This window comes from Mirounga leonina, unplaced genomic scaffold, assembly GCF_011800145.1.
Source record: "Mirounga leonina isolate KUSES-001 unplaced genomic scaffold, KU_Mleo_1.0 Mir_114, whole genome shotgun sequence".
In the NCBI taxonomy this organism is placed as follows: domain Eukaryota; kingdom Metazoa; phylum Chordata; class Mammalia; order Carnivora; family Phocidae; genus Mirounga; species Mirounga leonina.
In genome coordinates, this window is record NW_023270265.1 from 44,744,606 (window position 1) to 44,770,089 (window position 25,484).

General features: G+C 50.0%; 1 protein-coding gene across 1 annotated transcript in view; it reads left to right on the forward strand.

Annotated features, from left to right (window-relative positions):
- Positions 1-25,484, forward strand: part of BTBD16 (BTB domain containing 16) — a 44,061-nt gene that overhangs the window by 16,977 nt on the left and 1,600 nt on the right. Inside the window, exons 9-16 of the mRNA XM_034987310.1 lie at positions 1,788-1,857; positions 3,135-3,265; positions 10,376-10,495; positions 19,441-19,532; positions 20,380-20,462; positions 21,999-22,076; positions 23,406-23,504; positions 24,874-25,062. Of these exons, the coding sequence (XP_034843201.1) occupies positions 1,788-1,857; positions 3,135-3,265; positions 10,376-10,495; positions 19,441-19,532; positions 20,380-20,462; positions 21,999-22,076; positions 23,406-23,504; positions 24,874-25,062 (862 nt within the window). The remainder of the gene's footprint in view (positions 1-1,787; positions 1,858-3,134; positions 3,266-10,375; positions 10,496-19,440; positions 19,533-20,379; positions 20,463-21,998; positions 22,077-23,405; positions 23,505-24,873; positions 25,063-25,484) is intronic.

Sequence of the window (25,484 nt, forward strand, 5' to 3'; positions counted from 1 at the left end):
ACACAGGTACAACCCTGAAGATGGTTTTGAGCCAATATCTCATTCTTGGGGTACCTGAAATGACTCAGGCCAGACACTCGATCAGGAGTATCAAGAAGCCTTATCGGGGATGCAGATGCCATGGGAACTGAGGGATGCAGGCTCTCAGAGGCCTAGATGTGACAACTGAGGGGACCAGAGTCTTGAAAAGGTGTCCCAGCACGTTGGCTTGGCCTGACTGCAGGGCGGGTGACCGTGGGAGGTGGGAGACCAGCTGGTGTAGGCAGAGCCAGGTCATGCAGGGTCTGGGGCTAACTACACTGGGGCTGAAGGTCTGGCTTTTGCTGAGATTTGCCACACCCCATTGCATTGCATGCACCACCCATCTGCAGCTCAGCGCAGCAGTAAAAATAATGCCTAAATCACAGCTTCCTTGCTCAGGACATTCCTGGGCAGCTATTTCCTGTGCTCTGATAGCTCTGACCCGAAAGCTGGAAGGTGAGCCTCCCCTTGGAGCAGGGTCTGCAGCCTCTGTCTGTCCGTCCCAGCGCCCCTACCTCGGGCCCAGATTTGAAGTCCCAGCTTCCTCGTGGAGCCCCAGCCCTGGGCGATCTGTGGCTGAGCCAAGAATGACAGGTCCTTCATTTTCCTTGCTCCACCCCATGACTTGGTTTAAAGGTCAGAGGAGCAAGGGCTTTGGAGATAATGAGCCGTCATTGCATGGATGAGCAAACCGTGGCCTGCCTGGGGCAGAGGGGCCTTGCACAAGATTCTCCAGAGAGTTGTGGCGGGTATTACAGGTCAGATCCAGGTGGGCCTGGCACGCAGCTGGGCTGACTTTTACCTGCCTTTGAGGGGCTGATGGTACAGTTGGCAGGGGTGTGGCAGCAACAAGCCCCAGTGTGTGTGTGTGTGTGTGTGTGTGTGTGTGTGTGTGTGTTTGGGGGGATTCATGCGTGTGTGTGAGTATGTGTGTGTAGCGGAACAGAAATGCCCTGGGTCACCCTGATAGCATCACAAATCCAGGTGCTGGACGAGACCTCAAAGGTCATTTTTTTTTTTTTTTTTTTAGATTTTATTTATTTATTTGAGACAGAATGAGAGACAGAGAGCATGAGAGGGAGGAGGGTCAGAGGGAGAAGCAGACCCCCTGCTGAGCAGGGAGCCTGATGCGGGACTCGATCCAGGGACTCCAGGATCATGACCTGAGCCGAAGGCAGTCGCCCAACCAACTGAGCCACCCAGGCGCCCCCTCAAAGGTCATCTTGCCTGAGCTCCCAGCAAGGTGCAAAATCACCCCGATGGCTGCTTAGGTCTGGATCCCACACCGCCAAGGCCGCCCATCTTCGGGGGGTGCGGTGTGTGCGTGCAGGTTCCAGCGGGTCCTGTTCCTTGGTTTCGTGCATGAATCACTGCACTGGCAGAGCTGGGATCAGGCTCGCTGCGAGCGTGCATGTATGTGTGTGCTTCAGGCTTGCCTCGTGTCCCCTGATCTGGGGAAGCCTGGCCAATGAGCCTGACAGGGAGAAAGGGGGAGCACATGTGAGCACGTCAGCCTCCTGGAGCACCAATTTCTGTACCCCAACCCCAAACCCAGCTAATTCTGCTCGAGTGTCTCGCTGGCAAAAGCCAGCACATGAAGAACACCGTGCCTGGTGGGCGGCGGGACCAGCACCTTCCACACACCCCCTTTTGCACCTCGGTTCCCACCCCTGTCACCATCCTGGAGTTGACGCAAACCTCTGGGGTTGCCAGCTTTGCTGAAAGCAGCCTGGGGCCCTCCAGGAACCACACTTCTCTCTCTGCAGGTGTGTGGTCATGATGATGAACGGACTCACGCCAAGCACCATCAAGAGCTTCTACCTGGCCGGCTGCAAGGTGAGGGTAACCTGGATAGAGCACATCACACCTGGGGACCTTCAAAGCACCTCAGGCTCTGGGATTTTACCCACCAGGCCCAACTCCAAAAAAAATCTCTCTGAAAGCACCCACTTATGGGTACCGATATTTCATTTTGCCAAGAAAACAATTTTAAAAATAATTTTATTTTAAAAGGACATTTTAAAACCAAATTTTTTTTAAATTGAGGGGAAAAAAAGCCTTAAAATTAGGGGGGCAAATAAAAGCACAGCCTTTCTCACCAAAATAACAATCTTCCAGGACATTCTTGTTGGAGTCGGGTGAAACTGTGTGTGTCTGCCTGCCCAGGCCAGTCACTGTGTCTGTATGGGCAATAAATGATATCATCTTAAGGGTCACATTATCAGAGGAGAACACTGAGACCCAAGGAGGGGAGCAACCTGAGCAGGGTGGCAGCTTCTGAGTGGCGGTGCTGGGCTCGAACCCCAGGCCCTCTGGTCCCAGCCTTCCTCTGTGAGGCCACCATTGACCAGGAAACAGGCACATCTGAGCGTCACGTTCAGTTCGCGAACAATCGGCACATCACAGTGCCCTCGTGATGGCCTCTAAGAAGGTACTCACTGCGTCTTTTGTCAAAGACAGTGCGGTGCCCTCACCTTCACGCCATCAGGAACTAGAACGTCACCCTTTGGGCAGCATCTCTGCATTCCGGTCAGCATTTCTCGGCCACTCTTTGGCCTTGGAAGGACTGTCACCCCGAGGACCTGTAAGGTGTACTAAGACCCTGTCGAGGTCCCTGGCCCTGGGAGAACTTTCTCATTTTCGTTGGACTTTGATGTTAGGGTACATGCCCCTACCAGCCTCCCTGTGGGGTACACGCTGCAGGCCGTTCCATGATCAGTGACTGACTTTAGCCCAGTGATTTCAGTGTGCAACCCTGTGGTCAGACCACCGGGGTTTGCTCCCAGCTCCGCCATTTGCTGCTTGCATGACGGTTGGCAAAAGCAACAATCTTGGGGCCTCAGTTTCTCCATCAGTAAAATAGGGATAATAAGGAACCGACCACATAGGATCGTGGTGAGGATTAACTTAAATCAACCTAGTGCAGGGCCGGGAGCAGAGCAGACACTCCAAAAACGTTATCTGCTGCAGTTTATGTATTTGGAAGAGAAGGTTTGAGCGCGTCTGCGGCTGGACACTCCTGGGAGCCCACTTGTAGAATAGCCACAGGCCAGCAGAGGGCGCCGAGAGGCCAGGGATCTTTTTTATCCATTGGCTTTTCTTCTCCTTCTCAGTACAAGGAAGAGCCGCTCACCACCGCCTGCGAGAAGTGGCTGGAAATGAACTTGGTCCCTCTGGTGGGGACACAGATCCACCTCCGGAAAATCCCACAGGAGCTGCTCCACAAAGTGCTGCGGTCCCCCAGGTCAGAGCTGGTCCCCAGGGGTGCTGTGTGTGGGACCAGGAGTTGAGCCTGGAGTGGGCCTGGGGCAGCAGGGCTGGTCCTGGGAGGGAGGTGCTCCAGTGGGGCGCACCCATGCCTCTGATGGCCAGGCCCAGGGTTCAGCACCTGCTCCATCCCAAACTCGCCACCATCCTGGACAGCCAGCCCCAGGTGGGGGCCAAAACGTGGAGTAGCAGGGGTGGGGATGGGGATGGACTTCCCTAACCCTCTGGGTGCCTGCTGTCTCGTTACCCGTATGGTAAATAATTCAGTAATTGCCTATGTAATTAAAAAAAAACATCCCGACAACATTAATATACATTCACTGTGGAAAATGGGAAACAGAGAAAATCAGAAGACAGAAAATAAAACCTCTCACCCTAAATCAGTTCCTAGCTTTAGCCCTGACTCCTCTCCCAAACAGCTCTGACCCAGACCTCTGTTTGACCTGACAACTCAAGCTAACACCCAACCCTTGGGGCCCCACCCTGTGTTCCTCCACCAGCTGCTCAAGCTAAAACCTTGGGAGTCCTTCCGCACACCACTTGGCCCTCACCCCTAGTGCATCAGTAACACTTCCAGACCCAACCCATCTCTATGGGCTTCTCTTCTTGGGCACCAGCCAGAGGCCAGACCTCCATCAACTGTTGTCTGGACCACTGCAGAGACCTCTAACTCAGGGTCTTGTGTCTGCTCTTGACCCCCATCAAGAGCGTCTGTAGCCGAAGGGGCTTTGGTGTGCCCATCTGCCCCTCCATCTCACCAGCCACGAGGCATCCATGGGGCTACGTTAGATTCCAGCCCTGCTGAGCACCTGCCACCCATGGGTATGCTCTCCCTCCTGTCTGAAATGCCTGGCTCCTGGCTGGCTCGTTCTGGTCATTCGAGTAATTCATGGAAATGTCCCCAGTGCCTGAACTTTTAGGTTATTTCTAGTGTTTTACCAATATAAATATAGCGCCTTGGTGACATTCTTCGACAAATATGTCTTTATCTCAGATTATTTTCCCACATTAAATTTCTAGAAGTGCAAGGACTTTCTGTTTTTGTCACAAGTGAAAAGTATCACTTGAAAACAATTTCAAACTTAAATAAAAATTATAGGAATGGTACAAAGAATATTTATATGCCCTTTACCCTGTTTTTTTCAATCTCTGCTGTTTGCTCGATCATCTGCATCTGTGTGTAGCTACGTACACACATCTTGTTTCTGAAGCCTCTGGGGGCAAGGTGCATGCATCAGGTACCCTTTCTCCTAAATGCTTCAGTGTTTATTTGCTGAGAAAAAGAACTTTTTAATGTGGTCACAATGCAGTTATCAACTGCAAGCAATGCAGCACTGATGTGAATACCTAACATCGTGGGCCCGGTGCTCTCCTTTATGACATTCTTTCATCCAGCGCAGGGTCTGCTTTAGGGTGACAGATTGCATTTACTCGTCAGGACTCTTTGGGCCTCTTTATTTATTTTTTTAAAGATTTTATTTATTTATTTGACAGAGAGAGACACAGCGAGAGAAGGAACACAAGTAGGGGGAGAGGGAGAAGCAGGCTTCCCACTGAGCAGGGAGCCCGATGTGGGGCTCGATCCCAGGACCCCGGGATCATGACCTGAGCCGAAGGCAGATGCTTAGCGACTGAACCACCCAGGTGCCCCTCTTTGGGCCTCTTTAAAAGGCTCTTGATACCCATTGCCAAGTTACCAAGATTGTATCCCCTCAGGGTGAATTTCAAAAGCGAGAAGTAAATTCTAAATATTTTAGCTGTATATTAGAGATGAAATGTTTACTCATGCTTATGGGATGGAAGGCATTCTGATTTCAGAAATTAGATCTGGACGGATTCATTCCACTGTTGGTTTGAATTTACTGAGTGGCTTGCAATGCCCTCACACTTAAAGAGAAAGGAGGTTGCTAGAACAGAGTTCTGGTGTTGAGGGAGACTGTATTATCAGGTGGACCTCGGGAACCCCAGCCCGGGAGCACCCCGAGGGGCCCTGGGTGGGCTCCTGGTGTCGTTCTGCCCCACTCCCTGCTGCTTTTCCCCACATGTGCCCTCCCCCACCCTCCAGCAGAGCAAAGGTTACGCAACCGTTGAAGAAAAGATAAACATGGCATCCCTTAGACTTTTCCTAATGCTGTCCCTCCCTTGGAAAGACTGAGCTGTCGCACCCTGGTAGCATTTAACCAAGAAAAGGGAAAAATTTTTCTGACCACAGCCAGAACCCCGGTGATGGAATGGGCCTTACAAAACGTTCACAAGCCAGGGAAAGAGGTCAAGTACATTCCACGTCAAGCGTCTAGACGCACAAACTTGGGGAGACATGACTGATGTGGGAATGGGGTCCTGCTCCTCCGGCCCCTCCCCAGGAGATGTCTACGCCAGTCCAGAGCCGTCCCAGCAGTAGGAGGGAAGAGCCCTGCGTGACCTCGAGCACATCATCAGCTTGTGTGCCTTGGAGACACCGGGCCGACTGCGCCCAGACCTCAAGTTCACGTCCCCGGAGGCAGATTCTCCTCAGCCGCCCTGGTGATGTCCAGCGGCCACCTGCTTTGAAGCTGGAGGGAGGTGGGGAACAGAAGGTGCTGGAAGATGGGGCTCAGCCATACCCGGCGCCTGGTAGGGTTGTGAGACATTTACCCAGGCTCGGGCTCCTCACCTGGGCACACTCATCGGCTGGTGGATCTGGCACCTTGCACCGCAGCTGATTAAGAACAAACCTTTGGATGCGTTCATGTTTATTGAGCACTTTGGGGTATGTGCCTTGCTCTGTGCACTGTCCCTTCCAAACCCCCACAGCCCTGTGTGATAGGTACAGTTACTGTCCCTAAGATAAGAGGGATAATAAAAGGCAGGGCTGGGCTCAAGCCCAGGGCTCAGGCTCCAAAGTCCAGCCTCCCACCCTCCACGCTGCACCGTCTCTTCATTTGCTCTGGAGGCCACGCTGCCCAGCAACCAGAACTCTGCTAAGACGGGGTTGTCCTGGCAAGTCACATGGCCCCAGAGCAGCTGGGTGGCAGTACCAGCCCATGAGGGGTCAGGGATGGCACATCCCCCGGGCCCACTTAGTGTAGAGAGTGGCCCGTCCCCCAGCTTGTGGTCATGGTGTTTGGGTCTCTAAGCCTCATGGGAACAACGTCCATCTCAGCAGATGCTTCAGCTTCTGGGCCATTCACCTTCCCTTTCTGAAGCCCTTTGACCTCATCTTCCTTTGCGTTTCATAAGCAGCGTCGCATAAAATACAATTTTCCTGACCTCCGGGGCCTCTGGGTTTTTCTTTCTTTGCCTGGGCCTTGGGTTGCCAGTTAAGTTTCTCTTTAGAGGTTACCACTAGGTTACCCTGGTCCGTGAACTCTAATACTATGAAAGCTGCTTTCCAAGTTCTGCTTTTCTGGAAGCCAAGCTCCTGGTAGACTTAGGAGAAGTGGAAAACTCCATCAGCTATCCAGTTCCTATCTGCACAGGTAACTGCCCTACAACCCAGGCTCTGCCCACTTCTCCCTGGCTTCCTGCCCATGACACTGTCTGGCTTGAGGGCTCAGGAGTTCCCAGGAGAAGCCAACCCTGTCCTCCACGGCAGGCCTGTCCCACATCTGGAGCACCGTGGGGCATGGCTCTCAAACATAACAGTTCCTCAAGCTGATGCTTCTCTGGCTAATGGCAACGCCATCTACCAACTATTGAGCACTTGTGGTATACAGGATACTTTGAGTGGGTTATCAGCCTAACTCCTCCAGCCTCCCAGTGAGGTGGGTACTGTTACCTGTGTTTTCACGTGTGGAATGGAGGTTTTGGGAAATGAAAGGATCGGCTCAGATTCCCTGCGTGTAGCATGAGAGTTGGGATTTGAACACAGGTCTGAGTGACCTCAAAGCCCCTGGTGTTTACCGGCCCAGGCCACTGCTGTGCTCTGCACGAGGACTCATTTTTCCCTATTGATAATCAAGATCAATAAGGATATTGATGGTTAGTTTTTATTGTAAAAAAAATTTAAAGGTAGGAGGAGAATAGAAAGCACAATTGGACCCACCTCCCAAAATGAACAATGACATTTTGTCATAAGAAAGAGAACATTACCAATAAAGCAGAAATCAACCATGCTCCCTCTGCAGCATCCTCTTGGCCTCCCTCCCTCCCTAAAGACAATCAGACCATTGTTGTGGGCCTGCATGAGCCCAATCGATGTGGTTATATTCTTACTACATATATGCGTGTCCATAAATAATGTGTAATATCGTTTCGTAAAAGCTTAAACTTCAAATCAGTGTTCTCATAGTGACTGCAATGTTCTGCAGCTTACTTTATTTACTGACATAATGTGATGTGTTCTCTCCATGTTGATACTTACATATCTAATTAGCATTTTAAATTTGATGTTGTACAGGGTTCCAGTGAATGAACAGATAGCAATTTTTCATTCCCTTCCTAATGGCCTTTTGTTTTATTTTGCTTCATTTTTTGTTGGGGCCATCAGACTGCCGTAGGCACCCTTGGTCATGCTTTCTTGTCTGCAGTGATACGGCTTTCTCTGTAGTCTGTACTCAAACGGGGGCCTTTATTACTTATGTATAATTTTCTAAAAAAAAAAAAGATAAACTGTCTTGTTAACATTTTTCTCTTAAAGAACAAATACCAGTTACCTCCCAACGGCTACTAGTGAGCACCAGTAAACGCAGATAGAACAGTCCAGATGTTCACCTGTGTGGGAGGGAAGTTCAGGATCTCTGTGGGTTCTGTGAGGCCGTCAGAGCTCCTAAGTAAATGAAAATATGTTTGAATGTCCTCAGCAGGAACCAGTATTTTAGGGTACCGGTACTTAGCCTAAAGACAGAGGGCTTGGGGCACCTCCGTGGCTCAGTCAGTTTAGAATCCAACTCTTGTTTTCGGCTCAGGTCGTGATCTCAGGGTCCTGGGATCGAGCCCCGCATCGGGCTCCCTGCTCGGCAGCGGGAGGCCTGCTTCTCCCTCTCGCACTCCCCCTGCTTGTGTTCCCTCTCTCGCTGTGTCTCTCTCTGTCAAATAAATAAATAAAATCTTTAAAAAAAAAAAAAAAGATTCTCTCTTCCTCTCCCTCTGCCCTTCCCCCACTATGCATGCACACGCTCTCTCTCTTTCTCTCAAATAAATAAATAAATCTTTAAAGACAGGGGGCTTTATTTGAACAGTTACTCATCATAATAAAAGTAAAACCAGGACCCTGATTCATGGAGCCCCAGTGACTCCTCCCATGTTGCTGCCTGCTCCTCGGGGCTTGGGGACCTGGGGCTTGGATTTTGCACCAGGAGTCACGTAGCTCCCCAGCCAGAGCTGGTTGGTGTCCTGGTGGAGTTCTGTGTGGGCACATCATATCCTAAGTGGCTCTGTGACATCCCCCATCATTCTCACCATCATGGCCCAGACAGTGACAAATTTGGTCCTGTCTAGCCAGCATCAAAGCCCATGCATCTGTAGGTGGCCTAAAAACAAATAAGAGCAAAAAGACGTTCTCCTGTGGCCAGAAATAGTGTGAAAGGTGGGTGGGTGACATTTCCACTTCCCTTTAGAGTCACCACTTAGCTTGGGTCCCACCCACCAAGACCACTCAAAGTGGTGGGTACAGCGGCTATGAGAGGTTGGAAGCCAGCGTGCCGTCCCCATGCTCAAGATGGGAAACATCCAGCGGTTTAAGACATGTTGAAATGACCCGTTAGATAGTCAAGTTGTTGGAGGCTTTAGAGAAGCTCTTTGGGAGACCTCCTCACTTTACAGAGTTGACGTTGGGGGGGGTGACACTTGCTCTTTCCCACCACTCGTTCCTAGATAAGAAGTCTCACACCTTCTGTGGCGGAGCGTGGGCTCTGCAGCCAGGACCCAGCCCTGCCCTTAGGAGGCAGACCTGCCGTTCGCTAGCATGCGCCTCCGTGCCGGGCACTGCGCTAATGACCCGTGTGTGTGCCGTCAGCTCAATAATGACGTCCCAACCAGAGCCTGTGACTATGTTAGGCTGCACGGCAAAAGGGCAAGAAGGTCGCAGGTGGATGACCTTGAGCTGGGGAGGGTGTGCTGGATCACCCAGATGGGCCCAATAATAATCCCAAGGATCCTTGCACCTGGAAGACAGAGGCAGGAAAGTCAAGAGCCTGAAAGTAATTGGAAGGTGCTGTGCTGCTGGCCTGAGGTTGGAGCAAGGAGCCACAAGCCGCGGGATGTGAGTAGCCTCTAGAAGCCGAAAAAAGCAAAGAAATGATTCTCCGTAGAGCCTCCAGAAAGAACGCGGTCCATACCTTGATCCTAGCCCAGTGAGATCCGTTTTGTTCTTCTGACCTCCAGAACTATAAGATAATAAATGTGTGTTGTTTTAAGCCACTTGGTTCATGGCAGTTTGTTAGAGCAGGGACAGGAATCTGTGCCGCTCACGTAGTTTCTAGCATCTTCCTTCACCACTATCTACGGATGAGGGAGCTGGGGCTGTGGGGCCACCGAGCAGCCTGCAGGAGGCTCCATAGCCAGCCTGGGGCTGCACTGACCCATGCCCAGCTCTGCCCCCAGAATCCTGCGGACTTACTAAGGTGTTTTGCCCTCAGTCCCAGCTGGGACTAGGAGGTGAGGATTGAGGCATTTACCTCAGGTGCAAAATTTAAGAGGGGCACCAAAAGACCTCAGCTGCTGAGATAAGTATATTGCGGTGCAATGTTTTAAAATCAAAATTAATGCAAAAAACCACGACGAACAAAATATTAAAATTTTAAATAAACGTAGGGTCAGTCTGAATTTATGTATCTGTAAGACTAAGGAGTATATCCCAACTTTGCAGGATTGTTGTATGGAATTAAATGAAAACAGATGAGAACATCTCGGGCACACCTGTCTCATTAAAGCTGCCCGTTTCTTTGGCAGTGCAGCGGGTGGGGGTCAGGCTGCTGAGGGTCACATCCCAGCTCCGCCGTTCACCGGCTCCCATGACCTTGAGAACATCATTTCACATCTGTCTGAAGTGACCTACAGACTCAGGGGTGGTGTTGCCTCATTCCTAAACTCTTAACTTTTTGTTTTTTCTTAAAAATGGCGGGAGTTGTTGCTATTCCTAAAATTTCTTCTCTTTTATTTTGGCCAGGTTGTTCACTTTTAACGAGTTTCATCTTCTGAAAACGCTACTTTTGTGGGTCTTCTTGCAGCTGAACCACAAAGTCCAGACGGTTCCGGTGCATGAAACTGTGCTGGCATTTTTTAACAGGTAATATAACTTAGTGCGGATTGATGAAATGCACATACATTGGTTTTTTACTCATAACATCCTGGAGGAAAAGCATCAATGATGTGATTTTTCATAGCACCATCCAGAGTGCACAGAATGCAATTTTCTTTATGGGACTTAAAATTATGGGATACCTTGGAGACACTGGATTACTTGAAAACGTGAAGAATATGTAGGTGTTATCATTTGAGATAACCATGTGCTTCTGTCCACTTGTTCTGTCCAGTAAGAGACATGATGCACAAAGTACTCCTTTTATTCAGCAAAATTTATTATTACCAAACCACACTGACCTTCAAAACATCATGTTTAAAATGTATCTAAATGAGACCAGGTCGTACTCACTTATGTTTCACGGTAGCATATGACATTCTGAATGTTCTAAACAAATGGAAAAGCATTTGAATGCACAAAGGTTTCATGGAATTAGCTCGGTTTCTTATATCCTCTAAACTTATGAATTCTAGAAATTCTAGATCTCAAAAGTTCAGTGAAAAATAATAATTTCAGTTTAATGGACACCATTTAATTATGCATACTAAGTGCAGTAATTCTGATAAACATTTTCTATTTGTAATCTCATAAGACTCTGGGGCTGGTTTCATTCCCATTTTACAGATGAAGAAACTCAAGGTGGAGATGAACTATCTGTCAGAGATTATGCAAGTGATGGGGTCTGACTTGAACTCAGGCCTGCTGAATCCTAAGACACTTCGCTGCCGGTTCCTAGAACGGCCGATAGGATTCCTCTCTTGTGCCCGCTCCAGCTGGTTCAGTAATAGCTCCCTGGACGCCGTGTTCAGAAAGATTCTGAGGCTGCCTCTAGGTTCAGTGTTATTGTTAGCTGAGGACTTGCAGGGCATCCTCCCCTCCCTGGTCCACTCTCTGCTGTGAGAGTTTTCTATCTGTTCAATCAAGAGTGCCCCCCATTAGCTCCACAGCTGTGGCAGCTTGAGGGCAGGGAGCAGGGTTGGGGGGAGGGTGAAATTGGTAGTTTACGGGCTCTCTGGGCTCAATTAATACTTTGTAAATATGCTCCCATCACGCAGGCTGGCTGTGGAGTGTGGTGGCCCTGTCACCAAAGACAGTCCCAGGCGGTCCTCAGAGGATCTGCCTGGAGGAAGTCAGGCATGACCTTTGTTGTCAGGTTGAGGCACCTTCCCCCAACCTCAGCAGGAATGGGGCTTCCAGGCACGATAAGGTGTGTTCAAGGAAGCCAAGAGGCTCCGTTTCTCATGCACATGTGAGTTTCGCAGATAAACACATCTTCCACATATTTATCAGTGGATTGACCTGTTTAAGCCAGGTTTCATTTGCATTGTTCTGAAGCATTTAATCCTTTTCTGGAACATCTGCGCACCATGTTAACTACAGAGCTCATTTTTCCTGCCTCATTATTTGGGGAAAGCAGTATTCAGTGCCAGAATGACATGCACTTTGCTTAGTTTCTATATAATTTGCTTTGAACACAAATGCTTAAACCGCCCCCCCCCCTCTTTTAATAGCCCAAGAGACTTTTTCCTATGAATCACACGCACCAGGAAAACTTGCTATTTGGCTCCAAGTTAGCATTCGTACTGGAAACGTCTTAGAACCAGGAGGTAGGAAATGAGCTGGGATGTGGAAACTGTGTTTTTAATGTGGGAGAAACAGTGGGAATGAGGCTCTCAGGTGGGTAGCCCCCTCTGCTGAGAGTGGGGTATCCTCAGTTTTCCTGAGCTGGGGTCCTGAGGCTCCTCCCTGCCATCATTAGCTTTTCCATTTCTCTCCCATCTATCCTGGTTCCATTTTGAGCCCACATTCCCCTCCATGGCCTTTCCCAAGCCCCCGATGCCACCTTGTTCCTGGTTGGAAACCGCTTGTGAGTTTCCACTTGGTGTCCATACCTCCTACCTGGGCCCGTGTTCTCCAACCTCAGTGCAGGAGAGACTCCCAGCGGCCCGCGGGCCTGCCTTCCCTCCAGCTCCCCTCCAGCAAGCTTCATGCCCCTCCACCCTGGCAGAAGAGACAGACCGTCTGGGCCTCGGTGCCCTTCCCCAGCAGCCTCCTAGGCCCACCCCCAACCTTGAGGACCATGAGCCCATTTTTAGGATTGTGGGTGGTTCTCCTCCCATCCCAGTTCTTCTGCCCCAGAACAGTGGCACCTTTAAGGTTCTCCCTCGTCAATGGCCTGCACCTCCCCAGTGCGTGTTCCCGGAGGCCCCAGACTCCTTAACCTCGGTTATCAGCACTCGCTGCTTCTGCTTACCTGACCCCAGCCCGCTCTGCCCCCCTCTGCCCGTCTGTCCATGGCGGGGCCTCGCCGGAAAGCCTCTGTAACCAGTCCCTACAACCACGTGGTGTGCACCTACATCCTGCCTCCCCAGGAACATCATGAGCAGCTTGAAGGAAGGGCGTGTGGGCCTTGACTTCACTCCTAGCTTCCCGGCACTGTGCTATGCACGGAAGGGCTTACTGAATGATAAGTTCGCATTAGTCGTTCTTGTATAACTCGGTTCCCCTCACAGAAGCGGGTCTTCGTATGCTGATGCAAAATTCAGAGAATGCCTTGTCTGTAGCAACTAGAAGTAACAGGGCTCCCGGGCAGATGACTGAGGGCGGGTGCCCATTTGGTGTTCTAGACAAGGAAGGCTTCCAAGGCTTTCTTTAGGCTCAGGGAGAAATTACGTCTTGGTGGGTCTACCCCAGACATGGCAGTGGGTGGTGGTGGTGCCCTTGCTCCATATTGGCCATCCTGTCCTGAGGATCCCCGGGGCTGACCTGCAGCAGGGCAGGGTCTCGGGTCAGTTGGCCCAGCCTCCAAATCAGAGGGCTTAGAGCAGTAATTGTGTAAAAATAGACCAGATGCCCCTTTTCTGATCTGTCTTAGCAATGTCCAGAAAACAAGCCAGGAGGCCAGGTATTTGAATAGTGCCTGCAAATAAAGACACAGGTCCAGGCCTTTCTTATTCTCCCATTTTCTTTTATTAATTGATTTTTCAATTTTTTATTCATTCAACACATAATTACTGAACACGCACTCTATGCCAGGGGCACTGATGGAAAGATGAAGAGGAAGTTTCTCTGCCTAGCTAGATGTGTATGAACATCTTCCAACTTATTTTCAATGCTAAGTATAGGAAGGGAACACTCATACACATACACACACACACACACAAACACACCCCTCAGCACCCACAGTCTATTTTCTGGCAATGGCTAATTTAGAAAAACAAATGGGCTGGCCAGAATTAAATTTAACATTTCCTTGTAGGAAAAACAAAACAAAACAAAAAGGTAAACAAAGCTGTTGCCTCTGTCCACAGAGGAAAAGTCACCTTTTCTTTCCAGTTAGCAGTCTGAGAAGTCCAGGAAAGCTGTAAAGTGTCCTCAGTTGGAGTAAAGCCAGAGGCAGGGAAACTTTTCACTTTATTTTTATTTTTTATTTTTTTAAAGATTTTATTTATTTATTTATTTGACAGAGACACACAGCGAGAGTGGGAACACAAGCAGGGGGAGTGGGGGAGGGAGAAGCAGGCTTCCCGCTGAGCAGGGAGCCCGATGCGGGGCTTGATCCCAGGACCCTGGGACCATGACCCGAGCCGAAGGCAGACGCTTAACCAACTGAGCCACTCAGGTGCCCCCTTTTCACTTTTTTAAAAGCACATTTTTAATCAAAGTATAAAATACACACTGGCAAGTTCCCAAAGCTGAAGTGGATTTCCACAAAGCACACACAGCTGTGTGCGCGGCACCCGGCCCCAGAGACAGACCCGGCCAGCCACCGAAAGGGTCTTATCTCAGTCCCCACCGTTCCCAGAAAAAGGCAAACAACATCCCGGCTTCCTTTCCTTTCAAGATGTCTTGGCTGCTTTTGAACTTTGTATAAATAGAATCTTACAGTACACATGTTTTAAGGTCTGCCTTCCCTTTCACTCAACAGAGCATCCGTAAACTCCGTCCAGGGACAGATGGCCGGGGAAGGCAAGGGGCGTGCTCAGGTCCTTCAGCAACGTGGTGGTGGAGTAGGGGCTGACCTGGGTCTCCCTGATCTTCTATTTTGAGATTCTCTGGGTTGAGGGAAAGTCATGAATAGACCTGTAATTCTAATCCTTAACAGATTGATTAATCACTAAATGGGACCCACATGAGGATGGGTCCCAGCAGTGGGCTTACAACCTCTCCAGAAGGAGGTCACTGAACCCCGCCAGTAAAGCCAATTTCCACATGATCCCAACTCCCAGATGTCCGTGAGCACTGCAGCTGAGTCTCCCCTCCTTCCTCGGCCCTATCCCAATCTGACCCAATCTTTACAGCACGGGCCAAGGACTCCTCCAGGAAGCCCTCCCAGATCTCACCTGCCTACTGGACAGATTCCTCCTCTGAGCTTCTCTCTTTGCAGAGAGAACAAGAGCACATGCTGACCGTGTGAGTGGGCACTGGCCTGACAAACCCAACACTATGCTCCCCCCATGCCCTGTGAGGGGAGCCAACCCCACCACATCCCACATCCCTGACGCCTGAGCCTGCTGATGTCTCCAGGGACATGCTTTGTGACACTGTGTGACAGGGCAGCCAGAAGCCATGTGTCTATTGTGATTAATAAGTGGCATTTGCAGATGTGGCCACAGAGTCATCATGAAACTGGGCACGCCTGGTGTGACAACTCTGATCTCTTAACCAGAACATTCATTTTGAAACAACATGGGAGCCATTAAATGGTTCTGTCTCAGATAGCCAAGCCCTGTGCAGGGAGGTGGATGTATTTGGGGACAACAGGGCTTCTCATGACCGGACTTCGGTGTTTCTTGCCTTTTTTATTTTTCTCTTGCTCTGACCACACTGTCCCTGCTCCCCTAGAGTTTGGCTTTCTGGAAGCTGAATCTCCTTTGTTTTCAAAGTCCCTAAATATTATTGATCCCTATGCTTTGCCAAGTTTTCACTTCCCTCCTGTGGCTTCTTGGCTTTCCACCCAAACTGGGTAGCCCCAGCGTGTCTTCTTCAATAAGAGTAGAGACGCGGTAGGAGCCCAAGGGTTGTAAAGCGTCTGATGCAGGAGATCCTTACAAAGGGCAGAGAAGATGACCATTACACGGGATTTCTAGAACCAGTTCTGCCTTTGGGCAAAGGTCAAGACCAACTTGGGGTTGTCAAGACATCGAACAGGGTCTCAGTGAATATCTGACAGGAGTTGGCCTGGCAAATAAGCAGGCAACAACAGCAGGTGGGACCCCATAAAGCCCAGGAAAATCAGCTTGCAATAGCCTGGTCTGTGTGCACATGCGTGCGCTGGGGACGGGGATAGCTGGCGTTCCTCGAAGAGACACTGTGGGCAAGTGGAGGGAAGGGAGGGCAGGATGGAGGCTGCCAAGTTGGTGGGGCCAGCTCCTCACCCCTTTCATTCACTCAACATATTGCAAGACCACTGAGCGCCAGGCCTTGCAAGAGGAGCTGAGAGTAGGTGAGCAAACAAAACAGATGCTGAGCCCCATCTCTGTGGCATTTACCACCTCAGAAGCAGAGACAGACAATACATTCGGTAAATAAGAGGTACGTTAGCAGACGGCGGCCCGGGTCCTGGCTCCTGGCTGGCTGAAGGTGCCCAGGTCTATACCGAGTTACGTTTTGAAAAAAGCCGTGTTCCATTCTCATCATGAGTTTTTGCCCCAAAGTGTGCAACTGTTTTTTTTCAAACTTCCCCTTAAAATATAAACTATTATTTCATGTATTGTTCATAGAAATGATGTTTTGATCCTCCTCCTTTTTTATTGTGGTAAAATATGCAGAACATAAAATTGACCATTTTGACCATTTTTATGTGTTCAGTTCAGTGGCAGTAAAAAAATACCTCACGCTGTTGTGCAACCAACCCCTCCTTCCATCTCCAGAATGTTTTATTCTTTCCAAACAGAAACCCTGTATCCATTCAGTAATTAAGGGCTAGCCATCCCCCTGCCCCAGGACCCACCGCTCTGCTTCTCTGTGAATCCCACTACCCTAGGGACCTCGTGTAGTCAAACCGCATGGTATTCATTCTTTTGTGTTGGGCTTATTTCTCTCAATATAAAGTCCTCAAGGCTCATCCGTGGAGTGTCATGTGTCAGAATTCTGAAGTGTGTATTTTAAGGCTAAAATCTGAAGTCCTGGGGCAATGGGGCCCTGAGTCAGACGCTCACAGGAAGGGTAAATAACCAACATGTGACGGGATGGGGGAAGTGAGAAGGCTGTGAAGAGCAGCTTTACGATCACAACCTGTCCCAGTCAGAGGGACACTCGTCCTGGGCACTGCCTTTCAGGAAGTCTGTGGGGGATTTGTCCCCGGGCCCTTGAAAGCAGGGCCCAGAGCCAACCTGGGTGTGTCCTGCAGTCTCAAGGCCTATGAACTGTCCTTCCCGAAGGGCTCGTGACCCAAGGGTTTCTTGAAGAACTTGAAGAGGCAGACACCATGGCCTGAAGCTTGCCCCAGAGCAGTCGGTGTTCCCAGAGAGATCTTGGCACACACAGCATTGAGCTCCAGGCGAAGCCATGCCAGCATCCAGTCCCGCCGGCAGACCCATGCACAGATGCCCCCAATTAGGTCAGCTTCCTCTCACTTTGTGTCAAGTGGGGTGAATGCACTCATGGTTGAGCCCGAGATAGTAGGTGCCTTTGCCTCCAGACAGTGGAGAGGAACCAGGGGAGGGGAAAACGCACGGGGCTGTTCTCAGGAGGTCTGGGGAGAGTCCTGGCTCGGTGACAGTCGACCTCACGGGGCTCCAGGGGCGGGGCTGTACTGACTGGTTCCAGCTGTTGGACCACAGCCCTCTGATGCTTATGCTGTCAGATTTTAGAAAATCAGTAGCGGAGGCCACCACTTTCTTCCTCTGAGGTGGCCCCTGGCTTGGACCATTTAGAGTGTGGCAGTGATCATGAACGCCATGCACTTAGCTGGCTTGAGTCCAGATCCCTTTCCCAGGGACGAGAGGACTGTGGCAGTCATCACGAGGTGGGGAGTCCTTGCTGGTGTACTGTGCCCAGCACCATCACCTTTACTCTTCCCAGCTACCCATGGAGGCACACGTGGCCGTTGTCCCCACGTGACAGGAAGGAGATTAGAGCTCAGGGAGGCTCAGTCACGTGACTGATGGCCAGCCGGCCCGGGACTGGAACCTGCTGTGTCCTGACTCCAGGGCTAAGCTTGCCGAGGCGTGGCTGGACAATGGATGAGCAGATTCGTGACCTCGCAAGTCAGCTGCCACCATTGCCACGTCCCTGTGACCCAGAGGGATCTTAAAGTTCAATCACGTGTCTCAACAGAGCTCTTCCCCAAATCCTCGGAGAGAGGCGGTCTGTCCAGAGAGCTCCTGGCTGATGGGCTGTCGGGTCTGAGCAGCAATCCCAGGGAGACTCAGGGGCCTTGGTTTCCTCTCCCAGCAGCCTTCCCACCAAGCTGCAGAGTTGGTGCCTGGGGGCTTCCGAGTCGCAGGAGAAGTGCTGTCCTCTTACTGTCCTTTCCCTTCTGAGCTGAAACTGTCTATAACCTACAGCTCCAGCAGGTGCTCCTTTCTCGGCAGTGCTGGGCTGTGGGGGCCCTTGCCGAGGATTCTGGCTCATTCCCCAGAGCATTCCCTCCTTGACGCCTGCACCCTGCGTGATGGCGCCTAGCTTGTTCCTTCGTTAAATGGTGAGAGAGAGGCAGGGAAGGAGACTAAGATATCGTGTTCTTGGGGCCCCGGCATGGCCCACACTAGCCCAGCTCCACCTGCTCCGGGTAGTGGAGGGCTGATTCCAAGATCAATAGGACATTGCATTCCTGAAAGTATCAGCCTTCCTTCCTTTATGCCTGATCTGTCCACTCCCGGAGACTGGCACCCAGTGGATTCTAATTAATAATCATTGGATTGAATCAACTCATTTGTCGTGGTGTCCCTCTCCCCTCCCACAACGCCTCACCATCCCTAAACTATCTCCTGGGACTGCTCACACGGAGAGTCCCAAGAATTCCCATTTGAAAGCAAATGGTCCTCAGCAGGCTGGCGGGCACCCCCAGCAGAGGCAGGACGCAGGGCCAGAGGTGCATTCAGTCTGGCTGAGACAGGGTGTGATTCGGACATCACTCTTGATTCATGGAAAAATAATCTACGAGAGCCCTTGGCTGGTCTCATACGGATTTGCCTTGAGGGAATGACTTTGCGTTTCCAAAGGGACTTGGAAAAATTACCCCCGTAGTCCCCATTGGTGAAAAGTGACACTTTAATGAAACAAGTTGTTTCAAAACAAGAGTGGTGGGTATGTGTCTACATGTCTGTGTGTTCTCAAAAGGAATCTGATCTCAACCCAGCCCTGACCTCAGCCACGTGTGGAAATTAACTGGCGTTAATATGGGCAGTAACCGCTGAAGGTGTGATTGGGAAACAGCTACTAGAACTTGTTACCCACATTCCTTCATTTTAATCCTACCAGAAAGCACCTTTGAAGGGCCTACATTGGCCACTATTGAAAGGGCAGCCTGTGGAGAGGAGGAATCCAAAGTCCTGGGTTCAAGTCCTCACTGAGCCTTTGTTTTTCATCTGTAAAATGGAGCCGATGACACCTGCCCTGTCTGGCCCACAAGACGTTTGTGAGACCCAAGTGAGAAAATGTATCTCAGAATCCTCTATAAAGTAACTCATTACCGTCAGTCACTTCATAAGTACGCTCCATGCACCTGCCGTGTTGCTCGGCTCCGTGGTGGACGGCAAGGGGGCTAGAACCAGTGTCTCATTATAACCTCTGGGGTCAACCTTCGCCCGGGCTGCCTCAGCGGCCCTCTGCTTCCACACCCCTCACGGGTCCAGAGAGAACCAAGCCCCATCTACCCCTGGCTAGTGAAACCACGAGGCTCTTTGACATGACTTTCACTACCCCTCGCCAATTCTAGAAAGCAGTTTTATGAATCTCTTGTTCCTCTTTGCACCTCTGCTAAGCTTCCCCAAGAAGTGTTCCTTTCTGGATCAGGACACAGGACAGAGCTTGGTGCCGCTCTTCCTTTGCCTGCGTCTGCACGGCATCATTAGAGGTAAGCCCCGCCCAAGGGACTGCCCCCTGGGAAGGCTGTTGGGGACCTGCCCCCCCTCCCCCAGCAACTCTTGGGAAAGACCCAGTAGGCATTTTTAAAGGAATAGGCTGAGCGATGGCATTGTTACTTCCAAGTTGTGTGACTTTGGGAAAGTCACGAACCTGTCTGGTCTCAGTGTCCTTGTCTGTAAAGTGGGGGATAGTCAGAGCTTCGTGAAATACGGTAGTGGATGAAGGGCCCTGTGGATCCTGAAAGCCTGTGCACCTGCCAAGGGCTGTGTGAGTGTCATCTAGCCATGCACCCCCCTCTTCGAGGAGCATCCCCTCCAGGTCAAGCACTCGGCCGTTGGGGCGAAGCCTGTGGGTCTGTGCTCCAGACCTGGCTTCCTCAGCCTCATGCACTGGGCCTGGCAGAGGCCTCTGTGAGTTGGAAAGAGGAGGAAGCTACTGGGGAGTGTGTTTGGGGCTGGCCAGGTGGCCCCCCAGGGAGACCTTTGCAAATGAAAGGATATTATCCAGACATAATGCGTAACTCTAAAACCCGGGGATAGTTGTTGGACCCCAGGTAGTTTTGTCCAAGTTGCTTCTAGACACCCCAAATACACCCACGATCAGACCCCAACCCACCCTTCTTGGGCAGGATTTCGGCCGGGGGGCTATAAACACTTTGGGGGAAAGTGCTCGGTGCCGTCCCATTTGGGCTCCACGCACCTTATGATCCCTGGGGCCCTGGTTAGACCCTCCAATCCTCAACCCTCAGCTCCCTCCTTTTTCTCTCCATAAATTAGCCTTCTGCCGGTCTGTGCTGAATACAGCTATAAAAATGTTCTCTTTGTGTTTCTTCCAAGGCAAAAATCTGGAGGAGTTAAGGCACATTAATTTCTTCCCAGAGTCCTGGCTGATCCGGGTTACAGCCAACCATTACCACGCAGTGAGTGGCCAGCTCAGCAAGGAACAATTATTGAAATTTATTGCTTTTCTGACTTGGCTTTTTCTGGAGATGTGTTTTGCATTTGAAACCCCTGGGCCTTTGAGGTCGGGATGTTTCTGGCTCCTCCTCCAGGGCAGTGGGGAAAGCCAAGCCTGGAGGGCCAGAGGGGGAGGAGGCCGGGTTAGGAGGAACCCAGGTGCCGGGCGCATTGCACACTATTGACCCGGGAGCCTGAGATGGAGTCCGGGAGCACTGGCCACACCGCCCTCTGACCAAGCCCCCAAAACACACATGTAATGGGTGCTTGTTATTGGAAATTTTTAAAATGCAGAGAAATTGAAAAAAAGAAAAGACCTACCCTCAGACCCATCACCCAGAGACAACCACTGCTAAGATCTCATTGTGTTTTATTGGCTGCAAACTCTTCCACCAAGAGCATCTGCTATAAACAATGCTTCTTTGCCTTTCCTTTAGTGTAGACAATTCGTGGTGTTCCTAATTGTTAACGATTATAAGTGACTGTATGATAAACATATTTGCACGTGACAGTTTATTTTACCATACTTAGAATTGTTTTCTTATAGGAGATTCTTAAGAATAGAAAATACTGGCCCAAAAAGGAACATTCATTTTTGTTCTTGATACATATTAAACATTTAGGACCAAGTTACTCTTCCCCCAGTAATGAATGAGCTTGCTTCACTTTGTACATGCTCAGCGATGTAGGGTGTTTTTATTTCGGATCACTTCTGTTAATTGAGAAGTGAACAATGAAATCTCGTTTTTCAATATGCATTTCTTTTATTACTAGATTTACTATTTAATGAATATTTTTCCCATGTGGCATTTCTCCCTTTGTGAATTGTCTATGCGAACTGCTGTACTTCTTGTGTTTCTAATCGTGCATTTCTAGGGATGAAGTAGGGCAGTGTTTGAGTTCTGAGGATTTATGAGTCACTGGTTAAAATTCAATTCAGCCCAACAAATACCTATTGTAATGTGCAAACCACAGTGCCCAGTGTCGCTGCCCAGCAGACAATGACTCCATGGAACCGAGCCTCTGTGGGACGTAACTCACATCTATGCTCTAAGAGCAAAGTTGAGGCGGAGACCATCCTTGGGGCTGGACACCTCAGGAAGTCCCCCCCCAACCATTTCTGTTCTTCTGACCCAGCCCACCTCCTTTCTTTAGCCCCTTGCTGCCAGTGTCCTGAGCCTGCCATGTGGGATCATGCTTGTGACTTTATGGCCATCATCATTCTCTGCATCGTGATCAGGCTATTCATGTACACATTTTATTTCCCTGGTGAGACTGCTCAGGCATGTGTCTCATTCTCACCTTTGCATCCTCTCAAAGCACTGAGCACAGTACCACACATAGTAGGCTTCAACAAATACTACAGCCTGGATTAGTGGCTGAGTGTGGGATCCAGAGACAGAACTCTTTTTCAAGCAGGTTTGGGGTTGTGGGATCAGTGAACCGATGTACAGATGGTGAGAGATGTATCCAGGTGAGCTTGTGTGCTTCTCTTTCAGCTGGAGAGTGGGGGCGACATGGTCCATGTGAAAGATTTTACCACCCAAGCTATGAGATTCGGACTGCTCTTTAACCAGGTACAGACCACTGGGCCCAAGCGAGGGGAAGGATTGTCCCCTTTCACACTTGGTTAAGGACCTTTGTATAATCGCTTCTTACCTCTCTTAGCAAGGCCAGGGCAGAAAAGGAAATTGTCGTGTCTCCTTCTGCATGTTCACCACATCCTAGGAAATGAAATTCACAAGACAGGGGCCTGGGACAGACTGTTCATTGACATGGTGTGCACATCCAAAATTTCTCCTTGAGGGGGACCAACTGTCCTAGTTTTACAGGGATGGAGGAGTTTCCCTGGGATGCAGGGCTTTCTGTTCTAAAACCAAGAAAGGCTTGGGCAAACTGGGATGAACTGGTTGTTCTCTTCCCCACAAACATCAAGACTTGCCAACTGCTCGATGAGAGATTCCACTCCAACCCTGTGTTTACGGTTACAAGGAGGAACCTATTTTTTTTTAAGATTTTATTTATTTATTTGACAGAGAAAGAGACAGCGAGAGAGGGAACACGAGCAGGGGGAGTGGGAGAGGGAGAAGCAGGCTTCCCGTGGAGCAGGGAGCCTGATAGTGGGGCTGGATCCCAGGACCCTGGGATCATTACCTGAGCCAAAGGCAGACAGACGCTTAACGACTGAGCCACCCAGGTGCCCTGTGGGGGGGAACCTATTCTGGGTGGATATTTTGATGGGTCCCCCAAATCCAAGCAGCAGGGGGTCAGGGAGCTTGGCTGCAAGGCTCAGTCGCCAGGGGAGTATGCAGGGCCAGTGGTTGCATTCTTCTTGGGTTCCCTGAAAAGGCACAGTTCTCCAAGAAATTGCTATTCTCCGACATTTTTAAAAGCCACCCCAGTAGTGATCTCAAAAGAATTTGTGTTTCAGGGACTTGGGGCTCTGAATCTATCATCAGAGACTCCCCTCTGGGTCAGGCCTGGATGGGCTGGGTCTCCCCCCTTGCTTGCAGAGACCTGCCTAAGTAGACAGACCGCCGACCGCAGGGGTCAGGACACCTCGCAATACCATGAGTATGGAGTGTCTTTTAGACCCATCAAATTAGAGCAAATGCTTTGTTCCAAAGGTCCGCAAGCCCCTGAACATCTAAGAACATGCCTAACTCGTTCTTCTCCCCACTAAAGGATGCACAGAGCAGTTAATGTGTCACTGAGTGCTAACCTGGGTGATTTGTGAAGTCACTACAATTTGGCTCTTCCTAGGCTAAAATTGCTGTTGTGTTTTAAATCAGCTGTCAAATTAGTCACTTTTGTCTTAGCTAGAATTTGTTTTACTGTGTCCTCTTGCCGTTGAACACTGAAGATTCTTTTCTCTGTCACTTTGTTGTTTATCCTTCCCAATTTAGGAGTATACAACGCATTCAGAAATGATTGCCATATATGGATTCTTCTTTGAGATAAAGGGGATCAAACATGATAGTACCTCTTATAGTTTTTACATGCAGGTAAGGACAGAGCCCAGGAAAGCTGTGTCTCAGATAGAGTCAATTCATACTAAATCAATAATAATTGATTAATCATTCATTAATAATGAACATGGAACGTGTTGTAAGCCTGGTGCTAATCATGCTCATATAATGTGATTGTCATTTGACTTGTACAACCTTGGGAGGTTGCTGTTGTTGGCCTGTTTACAGATGAAGATCTCCAAATTGCACGTCTTCATGTTCGTATGGCCTCTATTGACAAAGCTGGGGTTAAATTCTAGACTCTGACTCCACATTTGGGACTCAGTTCATCTTCAGTTCATATGTGGTGGGTGATCCTTTACTGATGGCCACTCTTCAATGGAGGTAACGCGTAGTGCCCACAAGGGAAGAGGGACTGGAATTGTTGAAAGAGGCAGAGTAGGGCGGTGGACAGGACACTGGCGAAGTCAGGAGGGCAGATGGCTTTGCCTTGGTGCTCTTGCTAGACTTTTGGAAGAGCACTGTGTTTAAGAGCAGAGAGCTGAAGTCAAGCTGTGTGGTGAGCTGCGTGACCTTGGCAAGCCGATGAACCTCCTTCCCTACGTCCAGCGTCCTGAGCTTTAAGATGGAGAAGGTAATAGGACCTACCTCACTTGGCTGTGGGCAGTATTACTGGGTTAATTTGCGCAAAGGCCATAGAACAGGGCCTGACACAAAAAGCGCTCTGTGATGATGATGACATTGACCATGACAACTGTGACCAGGGACCACTGTGTTCCACTTAGGATTTGCTTTATAAGTCTCTAAGACATCAAGCTCCTTGAGAAACCATATCTCATTCATCTTTTTCTTATCACCACTAATCATAGTACCCGGCATGCAGGGGATGTATGTTTGGATCACGAGTGGATAAATGCATAAGTGAAGAAAACGAGAGTTTTAGCCCCAGCTTTGCCACCACCTCATTACGTGCCCTTGAGTGAGTCACATCTCTTCCTTGCGTCAGTTCTTGGTCTTCAGTGACTCAGGCACTTCCCTACATAATGGATTTTACTGGATGGAAGAGATGAATCCTATAACAACGCCCATTGAAATGCTCATGTGAATACTATGTTGGTTTTTAAATTCGGGCCAAGCAATAGTGAAGAACTTCCAATTCAATGCAGCTTGACCTAAAAGCATTTTTCTGGGTTCACCAAATCCCAGTCTGTGAGCCAGTGGTTTTGTATGGTGAGGGCTCCGTGGCGAGCTGATTCAGCAGTAGCAGCTGTTAGGAAATGGGGCCCTGGGGGAATACCCTCTTGCTCTCCGCACACATCATACGGGAGAGTCAACGAACCAGGTGTTGCTAACTCTGGGTCACCCCACTTTCAGTTTCACCTAAGGCGGATCACCCTCTTTGCAGAGAGTAAGGCACACTGACTCGGGGTTCCCGTCCTTGCTCTGTGAGCATGGCCCCGTTAGCCTGAGAGCGGAGCGCTTGGTGAGGTACGAGATCAGAGCCCAGACCCTGGTGGACGGCAAGTGGCAGGAGTTCAGGACCAACCAGATCACCCAGAAGTTTGGGTTCGTCAAGCCATCCTGCAAAAGCCATGTGAGTGTCTGTCTTTGACTTTTCTCCTTAATGTCCTTTGTGCTCTTTTTCTCCTGCACCCCTTGTTGGGGATCCCTGACTTTACATCTCCAGGGGACCCTTGCTCACTTTTTAAAAGATAATCACAGCTTCACACCATGCTAGAGAGAGATATTGAATGAAAAGCTGAGGACATTGAAAACTCTCACTATAACACCAGATCCATTTTATAAATGTCAAAGGGTACTGTATTGGAGGAGGGGAGATTTGGTGGAGTGTATCTGCCACTACCATCCCCGCTGTTGCCTGCACATCTCCTGGGATGTGCACCAAGATCCGTGGCCTGGCCCACCTGCCTCAGTGGCCGCGCCAGCATCCAGGTGGATCCCCTACCTGGCCTGGCTCCTGACAGGTGAAATCCAAAGATTGCCAGAGAGCCTGTT